This window comes from Conger conger, chromosome 8 (assembly GCF_963514075.1).
Source record: "Conger conger chromosome 8, fConCon1.1, whole genome shotgun sequence".
In the NCBI taxonomy this organism is placed as follows: Eukaryota; Metazoa; Chordata; class Actinopteri; order Anguilliformes; family Congridae; genus Conger; species Conger conger.
This window is the reverse complement of record NC_083767.1, coordinates 18,237,352-18,255,364: the sequence shown is the minus strand read 5'-3', so window position 1 is coordinate 18,255,364 and position 18,013 is coordinate 18,237,352. Positions and strand designations below refer to the sequence as shown.

General features: G+C 44.6%; 1 protein-coding gene across 2 annotated transcripts in view; it reads left to right on the top strand.

Moving 5' to 3' along the window:
• The window catches only part of LOC133135766 (FERM and PDZ domain-containing protein 1-like), a 41,456-nt gene extending 23,443 nt beyond the window's left edge, over positions 1–18,013 (top strand). For both annotated transcript variants that reach the window (XM_061253033.1, XM_061253032.1), the window contains 12 exons: positions 986–1,031; positions 1,542–1,646; positions 1,863–1,958; positions 2,328–2,453; positions 2,703–2,822; positions 3,578–3,714; positions 4,123–4,249; positions 5,411–5,503; positions 6,215–6,397; positions 7,264–7,408; positions 7,640–8,515; positions 11,501–18,013. In XM_061253033.1, coding sequence (XP_061109017.1) covers positions 986–1,031; positions 1,542–1,646; positions 1,863–1,958; positions 2,328–2,453; positions 2,703–2,822; positions 3,578–3,714; positions 4,123–4,249; positions 5,411–5,503; positions 6,215–6,397; positions 7,264–7,408; positions 7,640–8,515; positions 11,501–13,965 — 4,519 coding nt within the window. In that variant the 3' untranslated portion in view covers positions 13,966–18,013. The remainder of the gene's footprint in view (positions 1–985; positions 1,032–1,541; positions 1,647–1,862; positions 1,959–2,327; positions 2,454–2,702; positions 2,823–3,577; positions 3,715–4,122; positions 4,250–5,410; positions 5,504–6,214; positions 6,398–7,263; positions 7,409–7,639; positions 8,516–11,500) is intronic.

Genomic DNA, 18,013 nt, shown 5'->3' with positions numbered 1-18,013 from the left:
TTTCAGGGAATTGTTCAGACAATTGGCACATTTTAAATGAATAAGTAAATTAACATTTCTGTTACTCCACACCCTTCATAGACTGTGCTCTCTCTCTCTCTCTCTCTGTGAGAAGCTTTGTTGCTGCAGTGGCATAGTGCATGTCTTCTACACATTCAAGTTTAATAAGGATAACTACAGAATGTGTCTTTCAGTGAAGGTTGATCCCTCTGGCTTTTCAGTGCTCCCATTCGCCTTCTGTAATTATCAGCACTGTACCAAATAAAACTGATCCTAAAACTACTAAAGACAGTCATGTCAGCTATAGGGTAAATTGTGTAATCTTCTTTCTTGAAAATAAACAATTATACTTTCTGAGAATGGCAGTCTTAATTTCCATGGTGACCAATTGGCTACAAAACCTCTCCATTCAAAATGGATAATTTGTTTAATATAATTTGTTGATATAGTCATGCCTTCGCAGGGTTGACTCAAAGAACATCTCGAATCTGATAGAATTTTCCTCACGCTTGCTGTAAAAAAATATATATTTTCCCAGCTTTCTCTGCTACAGCAAGGAGTTTCTGTGTGCATATACTTAGTTTGCCATCTAAAACAGTTCAGAAATTACCATGATCCAGGAATTGTTCCAGCTGTGTTTGAACTCCCCGCATTCTCAAGACTGAGAAAAGAATCCCTGCTGACTCTGTAAAAACTGTGATTCATTTAGTAGTTTGCTGCAGTGACTCTGCTGGAACGGTCTACTGAGGCAATGCAGTTTCATGCTTATGTAGCCTTTCTGGAACAGTGAAAAAATGAAGAGTAATGTCCACATCCTCGAAAGGGAAAAACTCACTTGTGCAGGTGCTCGTCCATTATTTTCTGGAGTTATGTGCTCCTCTTAGTCCAATAACAGTGCTCCTGGAGCTTGGGCGACTGATGGTGCCATCCTCAGTGGAAATTGTCCAATTACATCCCTCTGTCTTTTTTTTTCGTGTCTTCCCAGTGAGGTGCCAGACTCTGTGACCATGACCGTCCTTAGACAATGTTTGGTGAGTATCTTCCCTGAGAGGTACAATAGCTGTTGCAGTCTCTGAGATATGGTGCTGATGTTTACATGCATATTTCAGATTCATGTTTGTAGTTATACATCTGTTCTGAAGTACAATCTATATCAAATATATACATAGATAGAATTATACAGAATAGACAAAGCAAACTAAGCAATATGAAATTGATTACTAACTATGCTTGTATGGTTTTTTCCTCTTAAGTCTTACATGCACATTTGAGCCACATTTGGTATTTTCACAAGTATGTTTGCTAAAAAGTATGAATTAAACTACAAAGAGACGCACTGTGTGGTACCTTTGTCTCTCTTTGACCTTTGGGATTGTTACTGCCACTGGTTTGTTGCAATACAATGCTCCTCTTAACCTCACAGCTATTGAAGCTTTTGGAAGACCTCCAAAATCATGGCATGCGTGCGTTTGTGTGTGAGCCTGCGTGTGTGTGTCCGGGATTGTATGCAGGATGATTGTATGTGATGTGTTTCCATGCAGGGCCCAAAGTCTTCCTTCATGACCGCTGAAAAAAGGGCACGTTTACGGTCCAATCCTGTGAAGGTGCGCTTTGCAGAGGAAGTGGTCGTCAATGGTCATGCTCAGGTAAGGCTATAAAACGGACGTTTTTAACACGCATACATGCATGTGCACAGTTAAAATAAATAAACATACAAATAAATGTAATAATATGCTCTGGAAAGGGATTACTCACTGTGCTTACCCAACTGTCTATAAATGTATGTCACTCAACAGCTGTGTGTATTGTATGTAGCTCCTAAAAACTAAATAATCATTTCAAATGTCTCTTGTCTCCTGTAGGGAAACTCTCTACTCTTCCTCCCTAATGTATTGAAGGTGTACTTGGAAAATGGCCAGACAAAAGCCTTCAAGTTTGGAACCATGACCACAGTGAAGGTATTAATCCATTATGCATTCTTTCATCCCCCCCATGATAGCTGGCTCTACGTCTTTGGCAAACATGTTAAGATGTGGCTATGTCAGCTCCTGGAACCTTTGATTATATTGGAATGGTGTCATCCTCTGGAATTGACTGGACGGCTAGCTCTGCACCTGGAATTTGCCCGCTTGGCAGTTTATAGAAACTCCCACCTGGGTTATTGAAAATGCAAGACAAATCACTGATAGAATAATTAGTGGCGAAGTCCAGAACTTACGTTTGAAGTGTGCTTGTCAAAAAGGACCCTACTACGGGTATGCAGATTGCAATTAGTGAGGTTGTTTGTGTAGTTCCCTTGAGACTGTGGCTGTCCTCTTGTGTCCCAGGACATCCTTGACACCCTGAAGGAGAAGCTGTCCATTCGCTGCATAGGGTATTTTGCCCTGGTCCTGGAACAGCAGTATACTACCACCAGGCTACTGCTACTGCATGAGGAGGAGATAATCCACAAGGTTCTGTCACACACTGTCAAAGTACTACATACTCATACAACACACATGCACATACACGCATAAACAAATATACACCAGAAGGTTCTGTCCGCATTTAAAATACTGTCTACACCCTAACAGATACACATGCCCATACGCACTAATGCACCCAAAGACAAGGAACAGGTTTAAAGACTAGCATCCAGCATCTGATATGAAGCCAGGAATGCAGGAATGAAGCCCATGACTAACCCCCCACTCACCCTCCAGGTTGTGCAGAGGAAGGATTCACATGACTACCGTTGTCTGTTCCGAGTGAGCTTCTTGCCTTGCGATCCATTGGAGCTGCTTCAGAGAGACCCTGCGGCCTTTGAGTACCTGTACCTGCAAGTGAGTTTGGTTGAGTACATCGACCTGTAAAGATGGTGTGGTCAAGTGCATCGACCTGTAAAGACAGTGTGGTCGAGTAGTGCATCGACCTGTACAGACGGTGTGGTCAAGTGCATCGACCTGTAAAGATGGTGTGGTCAAGTGCATCGACCTGTAAAGATGGTGTGATCGAGTGCACCAAACTGTAAAGACGGTGTGGTCGAGTGCCCCGAACTGTAAAGACGGTGTGGTCGAGTGCACTGACCTGTAAAGATGGTGTGGTCGAGTGCACCGACCTGTAAAGATGGTGTGTTCGAGTGCACCGACCTGTAAAGACCGTGTGGTCGAGTACACCGACCTGTAAAAACAGTGTATATTGTATCTACCTGCAGGATTGAACCCCCTGGCCCTACATGAGTTTAGTACATCAGGTGAGAATGCGGATGAGCAAATGATGAGCTAGTCTGAGGAATGGTTTACATGGATCACAAAAATGGCTCCTAGCATAACCAAACCCTTCAGAGGATTTCAACCACTTTCTTTTCTCTATATTTTGTGTTTTGCTGCTGGACAGGAAACTGTAAATCAGTTTTTAAGCTGAGTCAGGCTGAGGTTTATAAATACTTTGTGTACTTTCTTGTAACACCTTTTGCACATGTTGCATTTAAACATTTTTGTTCCTGTATAAATAAATTAAATGAAAATGAAATGAATACCCAAACGGTGGCAGAAAGGACAGGAAGTGTCGTGTGACCGTGCGCACCTTGCGTCCGCAGAGCGTCAGCGACGTGCTGCGGGAGCGCTTCGCTGTGGAGATGAAATGCAACACCGCCTTGTGCCTGGCGGCACTGCACATGCAGGAGAGGGTGCACAGCTGCGGACAGACGCACAAGACGTCCGTCAAAAGCATCACGTGAGGCCCTGTCTGCGTTTACACCAGCACGTGCAAAACATGGTCAGGAACGTCGTCAGACAATTCAGTTTTGTTTCTAGAAAGGCTGTCACACTACAAGCATCTAGCTCTGCCTGCACATATCGTCAATGCTGTGCAAAATGTATTCTTAAAAACCTAATTAAGGTGTATTTTCTATTATTATTTACCAGCCCAACATAACAGTTTAGTCACATTGTGTTTTGGACCGGTTGTGTGAGTTGTGGAGTTATGAACAACACTTAGAGCTCAGTGTTTAAAAAGGCAAACATTAGACACGGTATTTCTACAATAAATATTCACAACCATAGCCGTTCACTATAAGAATGAAGGTGTAAACATAATGTTATTTTGTCCTTAGCTTACTCCGCTTATTCTGTCCTCTGGTAGGAAGGAATGGGGCATTGAGAACTTCATCTCACCAACCCTGCTGAGGAACATGAAGGAGAAGGACCTCAGGAAAGCCATCAGCTATCACATGAAGAAGACTCAGAGTCTCATGGAGCCGAGGCAGAAGGTACATTATTAGCATTTTGGCAGACGCTCTTATCCAGAGCGACGTACAGTTGATTAGATTAAGAAGGAGACAATCCTCCCCTGGAGCAATGCAGGGTTATGGCTGTGCAGATCTTATTGTGGCTACACCGGGATTAGAACCACCGACCTTCCGTGTCCCAGTCATTTACCTTAACCACTACGCTACAGGCCGCCCCAGGTAGCAGACCCAGAAGAGTGCCAGGGTTCCCCCTGTACTACCGCTGTCCTTTCTGGAGCTCTGCCCTGCCCTTTCACCCAATCGAATAGAACGGAATGTTAATAGACAATAAAGTGGATGAACAGGCCATTTTGGCAGAGAATCCTGACCACAAGCCATGCATTGTGTTCCTATCTGGTCTAAAGAGTGCTTTCTTCTGCTTTGAGAGTTTTGGCCAGGGTTGCCCAACCCTACTCCTGGAGATCGACCGTCCTGTAGGTTTCCATTCCAACCCTAATTTGGCACACCCAATTCTATTCATTAGCAGTTGGAGATCTCTAGTTGTTGGAGTGAAAACCTCCAGGATGGCAGATCTGCAGGGACTGGGTTAGTAAGCCCTGGTTTTGGCTGTGGTGGTTACATAAATAATCGAACAGAAGGAAGGCCTGCATCATTTCATTGCTCTTGTAACACACTATCTTTATTGCATGATTTGTACCCCCTCCCCCTCCTTCTGGTCACACCACTGACCCCCTTAACTATTGCCAAGGTTACTAAATCCTTAAACTGATCATAAACAATTGAAACGCAGGAAGATTTTGAAGTTGTTTTTAAATGTATAATGTTGAGGGAGAAGTTAGGGAGAAGGAAATCAGTATTTCTGACTGTAGATTTGTAAGTGTGGGCTTTAGTCGAGAGTCTTTGTTGTCGCAGAGATTGTGGATATATCCATGGTGATTAAAATCATAAAGTACCAGTCTAAAGAATAAATATTCATTAGCATCTACCATCCGCAGATCTATTTTAAGTCGGTCAATAGAGATGCAGGAGTGAGTCAGACAACTTGCAATTTAGAATATTTAAACGGTATTGCTAATGTTGTGCATACCTAGTACAGAACATACTTCATACTTCATCTGAAAACATACTGTGGAGTGCCGAGCTTCTGTAACATGGGCTGACGCCAGGTTTTTTTCCACACAGGTGCTGTCAGTAGTCCAGGCCCGTCTGAACTACCTGAAGCAGCTGGGGGATCTCATGTCATACGGGGGAAAATTCTTCACAGCCACCATGATGGTAGGGGCACTCAGCATCCACACAGCTTTTGACTAGGAAGGTCAAGATGCAAAAAGATGGTCTGGTATTAAAGTGAGATCTACAGTTTACAGTAGCCTTTCTTTTGGCTGCCATTTTATACCTGTAACCTCCGATGAGTTAACTTATTATAAGAAATATAAGATTAAATGTATGTTTAATGACTAGATCAGGTCATTCAGTCCACTTCTTTGGATCAAGCACTGTTTCAAGGTTGCTTTTGAACACCCAAAGGGTCTTTTCTTCCACTATGCCTCCATTTATGCTATTTCCTGCATTATTAAATATTCTGTAATGCCAGCTGTTTTTGCAAATTGTGATTTGAGTAAAGCAGTTTTTTTATTACTTTTTTTTAAGCCTATCCCTGTCCGAAGTGACTGTTAAAATGGATTCGTGGTAATATGCTACTTGCTATGCTAATTGCCATGAATTTGTAAAAGAATGTAGCAATAATTTTATTCATCCAATGTATTAATCTTGCATTATTTCAAATACGAGCAAGAAAATGGCTGCCAGTTTTAATTTTCTTCAAGCTACCAAATTTGAATTGAGCCCCAAGTGCTTGATAATTCCTCATGGAGTGTATTAGCAGGATGGCAGTGGTGTAGTTTCACTGATGTTTAGGTTGATTGGTCACCCTTTTATGTTAATTACCCCCCCCCCCCCCCCCCCCCTCCCTACACACATCATCAGTACCAGGAGAGAGAGACTATGGTGAACCTACTGGTGGGGGCCAGGTATGGCATCAGTCAGGTGGTCAACCACAAACTGAACCTCCTGTCCCCCCTGATGGAGTTCAACAGCATCGGTCGTGTGGAGCTGATGCCTGAGTCCGAGAAGACCAGCCTGGTCAGGATCTATATACAGGACATGAAGGTAAGATGGAGTCACAGTACTGTACCATTCACCAGTCACAATAGAGTTAATCTGGAATCACTATTCCTTGCCACAGTCAAGGTACTGTTCACCTGTAATCGTCTATACTTTTCACCTAGTATTCACATGCAAGCCGGGTACTGTACCATTTACCTCCAACCAATGTGTTGTTCACCTGGATCAGTCATGGTACTTGGTACAGTTCCGAAATGCAATCTGCATTTTCAAGAACTCCTGGGAAATCATTTAGCTGAACAGGCCAGCAAATGATCAATTGTTCCTTGAAAAATAGGATTTTTTTGTTTATGCACTCTCTTACCTTGGTAGAAACATTATAGGATTAAGGATATGAATTTATAAAAATAAAGTGAGATTATACAGTGGAGTAAGGAAAATGTCGACTGCAGAGAAAATGCACAGATAATGGGTGAAATACAGAAACCGTACAGAAACTATTGTACAAAGTAATTTCTTCAGGTATTTCAGGTAGTTTTGGCCTTGGTTTTCCCGATTCTTCTTTCTGGGTTGCAACAGCGACCATTTAAAAATGGAATGCACTCAAATCTCATAAAAATGTTGTATTTGAAAACCAATTTGAGTAGACATCTTGTCTCTGGGGTAAAATTGGATAAGTGGACACAAAATCGGTCATGAACAAGCTTGATATTGTGTAGGTGGTGTGGAGAGAAGCTCAATTGGAGATTCCATACAGGCCTCAAATGATCAAAAAGTGGGTTACATTTTCTTGTGGCCTATGTTGCGTTCTGCCTCATATCTCTGTTTTGATATTATGGTAAATATGAGGGTAAATGAAGCATGACCATAACACTGCTGTTCCGGACTCTCACTGGGCTTTCTGGCTCCAGCCTGTGACTCTGCTGATGGAGCCTGTGGCTGCCAAAGACCTGTCGTGCCTGGTGAGTGGCTACTGCAAGCTGGAGGCAGAACGCGCGCAAGCCATCTTCTTATTGGCCAACCAACCCAGGGAGCATCGCATCTCAGCAGAGGAAGGTACAGAGCTGAAGAAAGAAAAAGTCGGTAACAAGGCTCAAAACTGAAATGCTTTGAATCCGTGTTTATTGTCTGATGACCCGTAGGAATTTGATCGTAGGCGTGTTACTTTTGGAACAATACTCTGTGACAAAAACATGTATTCTATTGAGTAAAACCAAATGAGACTTATGTGGTCACTATTCCACGCAGCATTTCATGGAGCCCCTCTGTTGTCCTGTGTTTCTGAAGGTTACGGGTCTCGTGGTTGCAGCGATTCAGACGAGTCCTCCGAGGCAGAAGCCGGCGACGACACTTTGGATGACCTACCTGAAAATGAACCTGGGGTCACGCCAGAGTGCGAGGCGGAGAAGCTACACAACGCACAAGGAGGAGAAGACTGGGCAGAGGAAGAGGAGGAGGAGGTGCAGGAGGAGGAGACCCCCGAGGCAGCAGCAGCGGCTGGAGACCACGCGGAGGCGAAAGTGGGAGGAGGAGGAGGGGCGAACCAGAGAAGGTGTGAAGCGCAGCTAGGCGAGAACTTGTTTCTGGAGCTGTCGGACTTTTGCCACACCGACTCTCGAGTCGACGCCAGCTTTTCCAGCGACTCCATGGACGCCCTGATGGAGGATGCCGTCATGCCCCGTCCCTCCGGTGGGACGAACCCGCAGGGCCGTCAGCCTGACCTTGCGGACACACCAGCGGAGACGGGTCCGGAGGCTGAGGTCGTCGCCCTTCGACCCGCCGACATCGATTACGACAAGGACCCTTCCCTGTGTTTCGCTGAGCTGTCCCGCATGGTTGACTTCCTGCCAAGTCCCCCAGAAGCCAGCGAGGAAGAGGAGGAGCAGGTGGGCTCTGGCCTTCCCCCGCAGAGAGACCAAATGCTTGCGTACGAGGGGAGTAAACTGCAGTGCCGCTTCAGCGTCCGCTCAAAAGCCAGCGGCCTGCTCAAAACGCAACCTGTCCACACACAGAGAGCAGAAGAGCAGGCCCCGTCCCAGAACTCAGGTCCAGCCCCCGTTGTTCAGCCCTCGTCTGTTTTTGGGGACAGCAGCTCAGAAGATGAGTTTTTTGATGCTCATGACAGATTCACTCCGTCGGTGTCGACAGTGGATAGCGCCTCAGGTATTTTTTGCCTTGGTTTTCCCGATGCTTCTTTCTGGGTTGCAACAGCGACCGTTTAAAAAACGGAATGCACTCTTAAATCTCATTAAAATTTTGTATTTGAAAACCAATTTGAGTAGACATCTTGTCTCTGGGGGAAAATTGGATGAATGGAAGCTCAATTGGAGATTCCATACAGGCGACAAATGATCAAAAAGTGGGTTTAATGTTCTTGTGGCCTATGTTATTTGCTGCCTCATATCTCATATATCTCTGGCAGCAGAAACTGTGGAGAAAGCTATTGAATCTAAAAGGGAAGTGCTCCATTTGTTTTCCCTTTCTCTTTAAACACTAAATTGTGTGCTAAACAGGTGAATGACCCAGAATGCACACTGCTGTTGCCTCATATAAAATATTACTTTTATTACACGGATAAGGCTTTTATCGACAGTTCCTTACTGTTGGGCTCCCAAGGCGTGGCCATTTGAAAATAGTACTATTATTTGATGCTGCAGTCCAGGAAGGTTTCAATTCACATGGTGTAACTAAAGTCAATATTGGCAGAGAACAACAGATCAAATATAAGTGGGCCAGCAGCAGCCCTCCTGATCAGAAGTGATTTGCTTGACAGGCAGTAGTATTAAATTCATATTGATCCAGGTTCCAGCAATATTTTTTGATATTTTATTTGTTTTAAGTTTGATATAAAATTCATTTGTTGGATCACAAATTTAAATATTGAATATGTTTATGGGTAGACTAATCCTTGACCCCATGTCCCAGTCAGTTATATTTAGCTAGCCACCATTACAGCTCTCATTCAGAAGACAGGCATGTGCGCTCTCATTGCGGTGTCCTTGGCAACAAATACTATTAATACAGGACGATGAGACCATGACCTGTAACCATGACCTGTCAATTAACTGATCCTTCACCCAAATTGAAAGCATTATTAAAAATAAAAGTTGAGCAGCACTTCAGGACATCCATAAATTCAGGATAGTGTGTCATTCGGTCATTAATCTTGTTAAAAGCTTCCTAAGGGCGAGTGGAAAAACATGCAGTGGGAATGATGAGGTTGTGACAGTACCAGTGCAGTCGAAGCTGGCACACGACCCTGTCCTCGCCCTTACGAGGTGCTGGGCATGTCTATGATTTTACTGACCTATTTGCAAATGATAAACATGGTCCCTAAACAAAGTCTACTCACCACTGTCTGCAAATTGGCAACTGGTCATTTTCTTTGTTCTATTCATTCAGCACTTTGAAAACATATTGCTTTGCAATTGCTTCTTCTATGGGTAAAAAAGTAAATATGTTCTTTTGGGAATGGCAGTTGAAGATTGGATTATTTTAAACACATAAAAACAATGCTGCTTGATTGCTCGTCCTGTTACAGCACACAGTCCCACTGCATGGATGAGCCCCGCGGTCTGGCATGAAACCCAGCCTGCGTTCGGAATTCTCAGAATTATTTATTTTTAAAATAATTTCCATTTTCCCACAGCCCACAGTCTAAAGCCATATTTATATAATTTAGAATATCAAGTGGCCATTTTTATGTTTCCAGAATTTCTGAAATAAACCTCCTCTTGTTCTTGCTCATTCCATTCATCAAAGGAATTGCTCTGACTGAACTATCCTGCTAGCTGGTAAATAGAAATGCTGGTAATCTCTATTGTAAAGTTACATTTATAATGTCAACACCATCTCCAGAGAATTCTGTGTATTTCAGGATATCTCAGTCATTGCCAAGATATCGTTACTTATCTGAAGCAGCATCACATGGTTTTGGATCAGTAATGGTTTGCCACCCTCCATCTGGGAGTCAGTTGTGAAGACTGTCACCCATATTACTGTGTGATGTTGCCTCAGATAAGTAATGACATCTTGGCAATGACTCCGATATCCAAGACCAAATTTAGTGGAGATGGTGTTGACATAATAACCTAACTTTGGTGAAAATGTAATCGATTTTAAAATAGGTTCTTTTGCAAATCAGATTTCACCTTTCATGTTTCATGTTACTTTTCATTTTGGGTGAACATAATAATATTTGCAGGGGCAGCACTTTAACCACTACCCTCTCCTGCTGGTTAGAGGGCAGGAGAGGGGTATTCTATGTATGGAGTATAGACAGTGGAAGCAATGGCATACTTTGAGCTTTGAACTAAAGATGTGGGTGTGACATGTTCTTTTAAAATGCCAGAGCATTAATTGCAATTTAGATGTATACCAGGAAGAGCATTGTTTTGACCTTGCTGGTCTACCTCAGAATACAATAGACATAAGAGACCGGATGCAGGATTGGTGGCATTTGTTTTCAGTTCAGCATTTGTTGGCTCTGAGAACAAGGTAAGCTGTTAGATCATAAACCCCAACAGACAATGAAACAAGCACAAGATGTGAATGCCTATACACAATACAAACACCAGGCATCCCACCTATCCTGGAAGATCTGGGTGTCTCCCAGAATTTTTAATCTGCTCCCCGATACCCTTGAGTGGGCAGAAGTCACCTGCAAATCAACACACCACCTGCAACCTGCACCACCTGCAAAGCTGAATATATGCAATGTATGAATTGTTACTTTTCATAAACATATTTGATTAAAAAAACGTTATTGTGTCGCAAATTGACAGACAGTCACATTAAATAACTTCAAAGTGAAGGGGAATTCCCCCAAGTCACGTAATGTGCAGAGGAACCCCCCCATGTTGCAGTACACCCTCTGGGTACAAACTGCACAGCATACCTATACCCCAAAACTATACATTTGTGCAACATAAGTGCAGGATAAGTACAGCAACAATATCAGTCCATTAGCCCATTCGAGTGCTATTTTGGGTTAACAAGGGAGACAAAAATGAATTACAGACACTGGGAGTTAATGACAGATAATACGTAGATAAACCAATAGTAATCAGGACCTGAAGAGAGTCTTAGAGTGGATTGAGAGTGGATTGGGTGCACTTGTTGCATTAATCTGTATGAATCTCTCTACAGAAATGCTCCCAGAAGACAGTGGTGTGGTGAGGACGCAGGGTCTGAGTGCTGGAGTGAGGGAAGAGGAGAGAACCAGCAAGAGAAGGGGAGGGCAGCAAGAGGCAGACCTGGAACCTTCCGTGAAAAAGTGCCACAAACGGCAAGCATCCTTCCCAAGGATAGATCGGCCTATGGTCTGTGAGGAACAGGTGTGCTATTATAGCGGCAAACCATCGGACTCTCGTCTTTGTCTCAGCGTCACCTCCTTAAGCGGTTCCAGAGTGGAGACTGCACCGTCCAGTCCCATCCCCAGTTCCTGCTCCCGCTCGGCTGGTTGTTACGGTGGTAGGACGCCTAGCCTTGCACATCCACTCTCCTCTGAACTAGCAGGAGAGGAGCGAGCTGGGGTGGTAGTCGAGGCAGAGATGGAGAAGCCCCCTGTGGCCTCCCTCTTGAGCCCGACTATGGCTCGCCCCCCGAAGACCGAGAGCAGCAAGGTTCACACTGCTGATGGGAAGGAGAATGAGGAAAACCATTGTGCCGCTTCCTGTACAAAAGGGCCTGCCTCCAATCCCATGCTTCCCAGTACCGCAGCTAGTCTGTTGACCAACCAGCAGCCTAGAAAGGGGGCCATGACTGACATAGGGTTGGGCACCACCAAAGTCCCCCTTGCTGAAGGGCAGGGAGCAGGCCAGCTGGAAGGAAGCCCAAGACCGCGATCAACCTTGCTTACCCATCGACCAGAGGAAGCTAGAGGCGGACACTCATTGTCACAAAGCATCTCACCCCAACCTGCCTTGCCATCGTTGTGTCCTCTTTTGCCCATGCCCAAGACCCCCAGCCCCAAGACAGACACAAAGAGCAACCAAGAGGTCAATGAGCAGGCTGCTCCTCCTCCTTTCCGTCTGGAGCACAGGAAAAGAAACAGCTGCTTTGCCTTGCTCCTGAGAAATGGTGTGTCACCGAGCTACGAGAACCTTCTCCGCTCTGAAATGGAGGCCCTTGGTGTGAAAGACACCAGGGCGATCGGGAGGTCTAGTGCTTCAGTCAAAGAGTCGAGTGGCTTAGACATCCAGGGCTGCTCCTCGGCATTGGGGAGCCGCCTCTCTTCCTCCATGATTCGGTGTAAGATACAGAAGCTGCCCTGGTACCTGTCCCGGTCTCAGGAGCCCCACAGCACCCGGGGCAACGGTAACCCTGATGACAGCCACAATTCATCAGGGTCCTCGGACCTGAGCCAGTGCAGAACAGAGGTCATGAAGGTTGTGGACCAGGATTCCAAATTTGCAGAGAAGGCCACTGAGATTGGCAACCACTCAGAGGAACAAGTGGATCTCAGATCAGACACTAGTTTATCAGAGTCTGGTCTCTGCGTCAAAACTGATGACTCGGTCGTGGTTTCCTCCTCTGTGGATATGAAACCAGAGACTCGAGTGCAAGCAGATACCAGTGTTGGGTGTCAAGGGCCAACATCACAGTTTGGGGTGGAGGAGGAGTCAAATCCAGGGGTCAACGGCTCCATAGCAAGGACTGTGGAAACTTGCAACCCCAAGCAAACGTGCAGCGCTCTCCAACAATGTGAGTCTGAGCAGCCCCACCCCCTCCCTCAGCCCTGGCATCACCCCTGTCCCAGCAGAAGTGCCAGCCCGGGTTGTGGCTCAGCTTCAGGCCTGGCAGAGAAGCAGGCTCACCGGGAGGCCTGTGGGTGCCGGACCGTCTACGCCAACTGCTTCAGTGGGGATGTGGATGGAAGCGGGTTCGATGAGGAGCTGACGGTGCACGAGTTCTCCCGCAGGACGCAGGCGGTTGAGGGGGCACCTATGACATCCCCGCTCCCCTCCTCTTTCTCCTCTAACTCATTCCCCTCCTTTCCTGCTGGCACTCTCTCTCACTCCGCTACCTCTGAGTTGAGCCCCCTGCTGCCCTCGCTGGAGACCCGCAACGGCCTCCCGGCCACGCCTCCTGAGGACGCGCTCACCCAGCTGCGCACCCGCCGTTACCGGCTCCCGGGCGGGTTTGCCTCGTTGCAGCGGGACGTGGAGGAGCTCCTGGCACTCCTGCAGGGGGCGCCCTGGGACAGGGGGCAGCAGCCCGACCAGGCCACCCGCGAGCCCCTGTTCTCTGACAGCGGGCAGCTCCTCCATGCCGAGGCGCGCAGGCTGATGTCGGGCTGCCAGCAGGTGACCCGCGTGGGCCAAACGCCCGAGGAGATGCTGCAATGCTTGGCCGACGGCTTCCGTGCCCTTGTACGGCTCGCCTGTTCGTGTCTGCGCTCACCAGGCGGGGTGGGGAGCCGCGATCAGGCCCTGGGCGCCCTAAGGGAGATAGCTGGGGCATACGGGGAGTTCGCCCGGGCGGCGGAGAGAGTGAGCGGGAGAGAGAGCTGCCAGGACCTCAGCATCAAGCTCCTGGCCAGGCAGTGCACTGCCCTCACCACGTCCATCTTCTGTCTCACACAGCTCTTCTGCACCATCACCACTCTATGATGGCTTTCACTTCTGACCTTTGACCTTTAACCCCTGATGCCAGTCTGTGAAACAGATAAAGGCATTATACCTCATTGAGACCACAATGTGTTAGTTCCCGCATTGGGATAGGGAACTTTTTTGAGTCTGTGTGTGACAGCTTGTTTGCTCTAAAGCCGTAGCTCAGCTGAAACACTGAATCCTCTTCCAATTTGTTTTTAGGATCAAGGCTTTCTATCAACCCCATTAGTTTGGCTGAGTATTATCTGCCAGCTGGGGAGTTTGAGGGGCTGAGTGATTTTGTAATTTGCAATAATCTGTGTCTGTGCACATGTGTAAACCAAACAAAATCTATTTTTTCTGAAACGGCACTTTGTTGTATCAATTAAATTATGCCACTTGCTTGTCTATGGAAGCAAATTTGGAGCTCCTGCTAAGTGATATACACTGTAAAAGAAGCATGCACCCTTTTCTGTCACAATGGTGGAGACAACAAGTGCCAAGTCTACAAGAAACATTTGCTATTCTATGGTTAACAGGTTCATTTGTAATTGGCAAAGAAGAGCGCAGCCATTCATAGCCAGAAATATTGTGCGCAAATAAAGACACATACATGCACTGTGCCATACAAACACCAAAACCTGCACATACATGCACTATCCAATAACAACTGATTTAAAAAACAAAACAAAAAACAGACTGATACACCAAGGGACTTGTACACTACAAAGCAGCTGTCCACAACAGCAATCGCATGTTCTCCCCCACACTTGAAAACGGAAGTTTGGATTATTTATTTATTTCTGTATTAAAATTTAAATATATTTATTTACTTATTTATTTTGCTTCCGTACACTGATCGCACCATGGTTTCCTTTGCTGGGGAAACCAGGAACTGGAGTGCCGGTCAGAGAGACTGTTCTTCAGGGCCGATGCATCTGCCAAGCATGGCTCTCTACCTCCCGCCTCAGACTGAACACTGTTCTTTCGAGCACTGGTTCGCCACTGGAAGATCACACTACGGTGGACAAAATCTTTGTTTTTGTATGTCACAGTATTACTAATCATAGATGTAGCATATGTAGCTAATATCATTTGTTTATACATGAATTTCTAAATGCATTTCCCAGCAGGATATTTATTGAAGAAAAGCGTTATTGTCCTGAGTGTTTTTGAAGGGCTTTTTCACATAGTTCATTGTTGATGTGTTTTTTTTTTTTTTGGGTTATATTTCTCACACATGGATTGAAGAAACCTTTCCGTAGAGAAATGAAGATGGTCAGTCATAATGTAAAGCCATGCTGTATTTCCCTCAGCTTAAAGGGCAGATCTAGTTTCATAAAGAGTAACATCCTAGGACACAAAGTGTTTTCCTGTGTCTTAAAAAAATGCATATTGATATTATGGTTAAAACCATTGAGGATATTATGCAAAGTCTCCAGAACAATGACAATGACGTACTTCATAGTCTCACTGAACAACCATAAATAAAAAACACTAAATATACTGCAGGAATCACTACCTCAGTTGGTTCTTAGGTGGTCATACAGCTGACTGTTAAAATGCCTAACTAAATGACCTGTCCATCCATAGGATTTACCTGAATTATTATAGGGGTTACAATTTTAGCAAGGGAATTTGGGTCTGGGACCGACAAGTCACAGAAATATGTACCTTAAAGGCACAGTATGCAGGATTTCTACCTTGAAAATATTGTGAAATATAATAAACATACTAAGGCATATCATATCTCAGTGAAGCAAAGTGAAAGCAAGCCAACTAGGAATTACTTTTTCTTGCTGGCCATCGCTATCGAAAAACAATAAGAACTAAAGATAAAGCGGATTTGAAACATAAAAACTGAGATGAGGTGGGGTTGAGGTGGAGATGATTGTAAACACAGGACCACAAAAACATCTTGCATAGTGTGCCTTTAATACAAGAACGTATTGATAGACAATATGCTGACTGTAATAGCCCATTGAAATGCACTGCAGTTGCCTGGATTCCTGATGTGAATTTTGCTATGACTCTGAAATGAAATGTTTTTACACTGCAAAATATCCTTTGCAAGTAATGCTGTCTGCTATTCCAAAACTGCATATTGTTCATTAAAACCCAGTCACATGGCAATGTCTTCTGTGGGAGAATACTTGCATTCTGACCTTAGTTCCATGCACCGACAGACTTTAGCGATAGTACGGTCTTCAAACAGAAAAAAAAAAAAAGCTAAAGTACATAAAAGAATGGAAGGCATCAAACACTGTAGGCATTCAGAAGCATTTGGAATGGGAGCTAGCACTGTGTATCATAAGACTGTAATGCATCCTAAAATGTAGTGCGATTGAATTCCTGGTCTTGCCTTGCTAGTCCTGGCTGTGGCGGAAAGTCAAGTACCCAAGCACTGCTAGCCACAGCATCGCCCAAGGACGGAGGGTTTCCCTATGTAGCTCCAGTTACTGATCGTTACCGATCGCTTCAGAGTCCTCCAATGCAGTTGATGGCACAGCAGTTGGATTGCATAGTGAAAAGAATCAGCAGCTGGCTGTGCTATGCCCATCTAGATCCATGGAGAACATTGCGGAGATTGGTCGAGCCTAAATCACTTTTACGTGCTCTGAAATCTGGGGAGAAGATAAATATAATAAATGAAGTGGGCTTCTGTATTATCTGACTTATTGTCAGCCCCAGACGATGACACACTATGTGTTAAACGTTTTCTTGTTTTCATGGGCATCTTCATTTCTTGGGACCTACCATGCTTATGCCAAAATTGTAGCCGAGTTTTTGCATCACTGCTTTGCTGTAAAAGGAAGAGGATTATGTGATGTGGCATTAAAATAAATGCCATCTTTTACTCAAGGATTTCATTCTGAGTTATGGCCATGCTTATAAGTATGCCCAGATCCAGCAAAAATATAAAAATAAATAGGGTAACCCTATAGTCTTTGGTCAGGCCCTAGGACCTATTGTATTTCGTCCTCTAGAGTAACACTATGACCTTTTTTTTTTAACTAATGGTGAAGGTGTACATATCTTAGGTTCAATATGCTAACGTGTTGCAGATGGTGCCTTCTGTGCAAGGTGTTCTACATTTTTCTTGTCTAGCCATCAGAGCTTTAAGCTCGCGCCAGTTTTTTTATTCGGTTTGTTTCAGGGATGGGCCACTGTTTTGAAGGGTAACAAGTCTTAGAATCCAAGGATACATGTCCAAGGAATGAGGGAACATGTATTCACTTGTTCAGTTAAGCACAATCCCAGTGTGTGGTTGTATGAAGAAGACCAGGAAGCACAAGGATTTTTAAAGCTGTTTCATACTTGCTGACCTTTGACAGGTGGATGGACTTTAAGTTTAAGTCTCTGGCCACAAAGGTAATTTCAAGGACCGTTAATGGTCAGGGGGATAAATGTGGTCTGTATAGAATGAAAAAAGGAATGCATTGTTACTGCTTCCATTTTGAAAATGGCAGTTGTAATGTTTTTATTTGTTTGTTTTTTTCATCTGGGTCAACATCTTGTTTGAGTGGAACAGTTGAAAAGTAAAGCTCGTTGATTTCTTTATTCATCCAAAAGACAAGCCTGTGCACAGCTCACACCCCATAAATTTCATTCAGATAATGTTTTTACATAACGCCGTGTGGATTCACACCTGCGCTTGGCTTTGACTGTTTCTCCATAAGTGTATTTTTTTTAATGCAGCCAGCAGAAAAAATGGCTGAATCAGAGTGTGCAGGATTTTGACTGTGTGCTTATACTAAATATAATGTGGTATATCTCTGCCATCATGGATTGGAATGATGGGAAATGCTGCATGTTTGAGGTCATTTGAGCTTTGAGATGTTTATATTCTACTTCGAGTATGTTAACAGCGGGTTATTTTCTAAACCTTTTCTTATACTGCACTGATTGGGAGGGGGTGATCTGAGCATGTGCAGAGAATTCCATGTTACATTTCCACTGAAGGTTGTGACCGTAAAACTAAATGCCTGCTGATAGCCATTCCTGGCTAGAAAAAAACGATTGATTTATTTTTTTTAAAAGACAATCACCGTGCATTTTTTTGCTGTAT